We start from the raw sequence: 3,569 nt of genomic DNA on the forward strand, positions 1-3,569 counted from the left end.
ATCCGCAGGGCAGCGCACCCGGCCGGAGCCCCCGTTTTAATCACCTTGCTGCTTAAAAGCCGAGTGCGAAATCCCGGGTAACGAACTGCCCGGAGTCACCGAGCCGGTCCCGGAGAAGTTGGTCTGTTTGACACGTCTTGGCGTCTTTACATCCAAAAATGTTCTGCTGATGTTTTGAGGCAGGGCTTTTTTTTTTTTTTTTTTTTTTTAAATGGGGCTTTGTAGGGGACACAACAAAGGTAACAAATAATTTGTCAGCTGCCTGTTGTCAACCTTGAAAGAGGGCTTCTCATGTCTTTATGACTGTATATGCTATACATCCTTTTAAAGGTGGCATATATCTTACAGTGTGACATTATGTGATGAACTCGGGTGGTGTTAATTGAGGTTGCCATGGAAGGCATGCACGTAGTATAAATAAGCTCCCTTCCTGCCATGTGATTTCGCTTTTGTATTCCACAAGCCTCTTTTTTGTATTCTGTGGTTTTGCATATTGTCATATGGTGCATTAAAGATAAAAATATCTGCTGTCTCAGGGTGTAATTTCCCTAGCTGGAACTATGAGTGCATATGGAGCAGTGGGGAAAAGATTTAGCTAACTGTAGGAGAAGAAAATATATGCGTGTGCATGCGTAATAGATATTTGCCATAATATGAGCAGTTAAAAAAAAAAGTCTCCTTTTACCACACAAAATAGTATTTTCTGGGGTTGACACGGGCTTGGCATCTTGGTGGTCTTAGTTTACCTTTGGATATTGATGATGATTAGTGGGAAAAGCTGCTGTGGTGCATCCAGAGGTAGAATAGCTTTCCCATCCCTGGTCTGCCTCCCACAATGAAATATATTTTTTGTAAAACCCCTCTTTAATACTTTAAAAATAAAAATTGCTCCACGTGCAGGTCTTATCATCTGTTTGTTGTGTTACAGATAAAAGATGGAAGCGTCGGCCATGCTTTGCAGCAAACCTCACATAACCTGCGAGGGGAACTGAAGCAGAAAGCAACAAGGAGACAAAGCAGCATCTGACCTTGTCACTGGGGGGCAGAAAACAGCCACTGCCTGCCGCTGGTTTTACTGGTGCTTCAATCAAGCTCCCTGTGCAATGTGGAATTGCAGATAACTCAGAAAGCGCCAGTTCTTTCCAGGTCCGTGGGGTGAATAAAAATTGTTAACTCTTAGCTTGATTTGTCATCCTTTGGGGGAAAAAAAACAGTCATGTCAAACTGGCAATTCAATAGTCATGCTGTTAGACCAAGCGCCACGTGAAGTGGGTTGTCCCAGAGGTGAGGGCGACTCTGGCCAGCAAAGCCAAACAGAAGCTTGATCAACTTCACATCAACCTGGGATTCCTTGAGGAAGCGATGAGTAAACGACGAAGAGAGAGTTATAAAGCGGATGCAATAGCTTCAGCAAAATGTCTCTTCACTGCCACATCCTCTCATTAAAAAACAACTAACGTTGTTTTTAAAACAATTTGAGGAAAAAATGCACTTTGAACATCTCTGCAGTTCTTGGGTTTGACGCATTAATCAAGACAATTGGTAGTACAACACAAATGAAGGACAGAGCAAACATGGTAAAGGCAGCTAAGGAAATTCAAATGGAGAACTCAGGAGAGGTAGAGACTCACAGCACAGGGGCGACATGCTCCCCATCAGAGGAGCAGGCAGAAAAACCCTCCATGCTCTGCTTTAAGACACGGAAGAAGTCCTGTAAGAAGGGGACGACTGTGAAGGATGTGTGCGAAGGAGCCTTAGAGGAGCAAAGCCAATGCATCAGCACTGACCAAGGGGAGGCGAAAGTTTCTGATCAATCACGATCCTCCAAAGGAGCCTGGGCAGCCATCAAAAACCTCACAAGACCTCGGAGAAGGCAGAAATCCTCCTCGCGGAAGAAGGTGCCTTCCGATTCCCAAGTGGAGATGGACGCTGAGGAGGGCTGTGCACAAGGCTTCCCAAAGAAACGGGTGAGTGCTGGGGTGAAGATGCCTTGTGTGCGGTTCTCCAGGGGCAAGAAAAAACCCAGCCCCTCCGAAGCAGTGGAGAAATTGGAGGGCAGCGTTCAAGCAAACGAAGTGACGTGCATTTTGAATAAAGCTAGCGAAGAACCAGAGGATTTGGCCCCGACAGACAAGCCTGAATCCATCAGCCCGGTGTCTGTAGAGGAGGACCAGGATACAGCGAAGGAAAGTGTCAGCTCTGTCGGGAAGAGTGAGCCCTTGACAGAGCCCGCTCCTGATGCAGAGGAACGTACGGAGTGCACCGCTCAGTCAGAGATAACCGCCTCAGAGACAGCCCCGGAAATTCTGCAGGAGGGGAGCCCAGCCCAAACCACAGTCCATGTGGAAGGGGAGGAAGTTGCTTCTGAAGCGCCTGTTTCCAAGGATCAACCCAACAGCACCCGTGAAACCACTGAGCTGCAGGAAATCCCTCACGTCTGCGAAGATCTGCCTGAAGGGGATGAATCAGAAAAGAGAGTAAATCTTCCTGAGGAGTGCCAAACCGAGGAGCCCGTAAAGGATTTCAGTCAGTCGGTGGTTAAAGAAGATGCAGCAAGCGTCCAGGACTGCTCCAGCCATCAGGTGACATTAGAAGCAAACGCGGGCACTGGCGTCAGCATCATCATCACCGTCACTGAAGCTGAGGACTCTGACAACACCGACTCTGACCAGGCCTACGAGCCATCCCCGGTTTTGCAGCGAAATAAGCAAAAAGGGAATAAAAAATCCAGCGGGAGCTTTGATTTGGGTCAAAAAGAGGGCCCTGAGGCTGATGGTGGTCCCCAGGCAGAGGAGAACGGTCCGGGGGACCAGGGACACAGAACTGGGGAGCAGTACGAATTGCTCCTCATAGAAACCGCGTCTTCCCTCGTGAAGGCGGCCATTCAGTCATCCATAGAGCAACTGGTGAATGAAATGGCCCTGGAACAGAATAAACACAACAGTTTTCTGTGATGTCAGCGATGCCCCCAAAATAAAGGGTGCAGGGAGTGATCTAAAAGCTCCGTTCGGCCTGGGGGGTTGTGGTGAGCTCCAAGGACCCCCAGAGCCAAGGTGTCGTTCATTCTGCATGCCCGTTCAGTTGTGTGTCTACGTGAAACGGATCCTGGGATGTGGCGCAGCCCCTGCAGCGTGTCCCCCGGGGCTGGGGCTCCAGGCAGCGCTATCGACTGCAGCTGCGCAGGTACAAAGGTGTTGCAGCGACTGTTTTCATTGATTGGCATCGTTATGTCAAGGCCATGTTCCTGCTGTCATCCGTGCCGAGTTTCCTCGCTGTTCGTGCTGTAAATCTGTATGTATTGTGCGTTTAGTGAAAGGTCCCAAGAGGTGGGGAGCACCCGACCCACTGCTGGGCTGGATTCAGGGCACGTCATCGGACGCAGCTGGAGATTTGCCCTGGGGTTCGGCAGAGATGAGAGACGGTGAAGTGACTGCAATGTTAACACGAAGACGTCGTTGCCAGACCGGCTCAGGCCGGTGTTCAGTACTGCCAACAGGCGCTGGCTCCCCACATATGCCCCAAACCGTGGACACCCCTGCCGTTGGGTCTCATGACGCTGGATGGGCGGC

General features: G+C 49.7%; 1 protein-coding gene across 1 annotated transcript; it reads left to right on the forward strand.

Moving 5' to 3' along the window:
- Nucleotides 1-1,574: 1,574 nt before the first annotated feature.
- AKAP5 (A kinase (PRKA) anchor protein 5) lies at nt 1,575-2,954 on the forward strand. The gene has a single exon (XM_010146329.1). The coding sequence runs from the start codon at nt 1,575-1,577 to the stop codon at nt 2,952-2,954; it is 1,380 nt and encodes a 459-aa protein (XP_010144631.1).
- Nucleotides 2,955-3,569: the final 615 nt, after the last annotated feature.

This window comes from Buceros rhinoceros, unplaced genomic scaffold (assembly GCF_000710305.1).
Source record: "Buceros rhinoceros silvestris isolate BGI_N320 unplaced genomic scaffold, ASM71030v1 scaffold29252, whole genome shotgun sequence".
In the NCBI taxonomy this organism is placed as follows: Eukaryota; Metazoa; Chordata; class Aves; order Bucerotiformes; family Bucerotidae; genus Buceros; species Buceros rhinoceros.

Bases quoted from the DNA above. Each gene is read 5' to 3' on its own strand.
- AKAP5 (XM_010146329.1), top strand. From the start codon at position 1,575: ATGGTAAAGGCAGCTAAGGAAATTCAAATGGAGAACTCAGGAGAGGTA.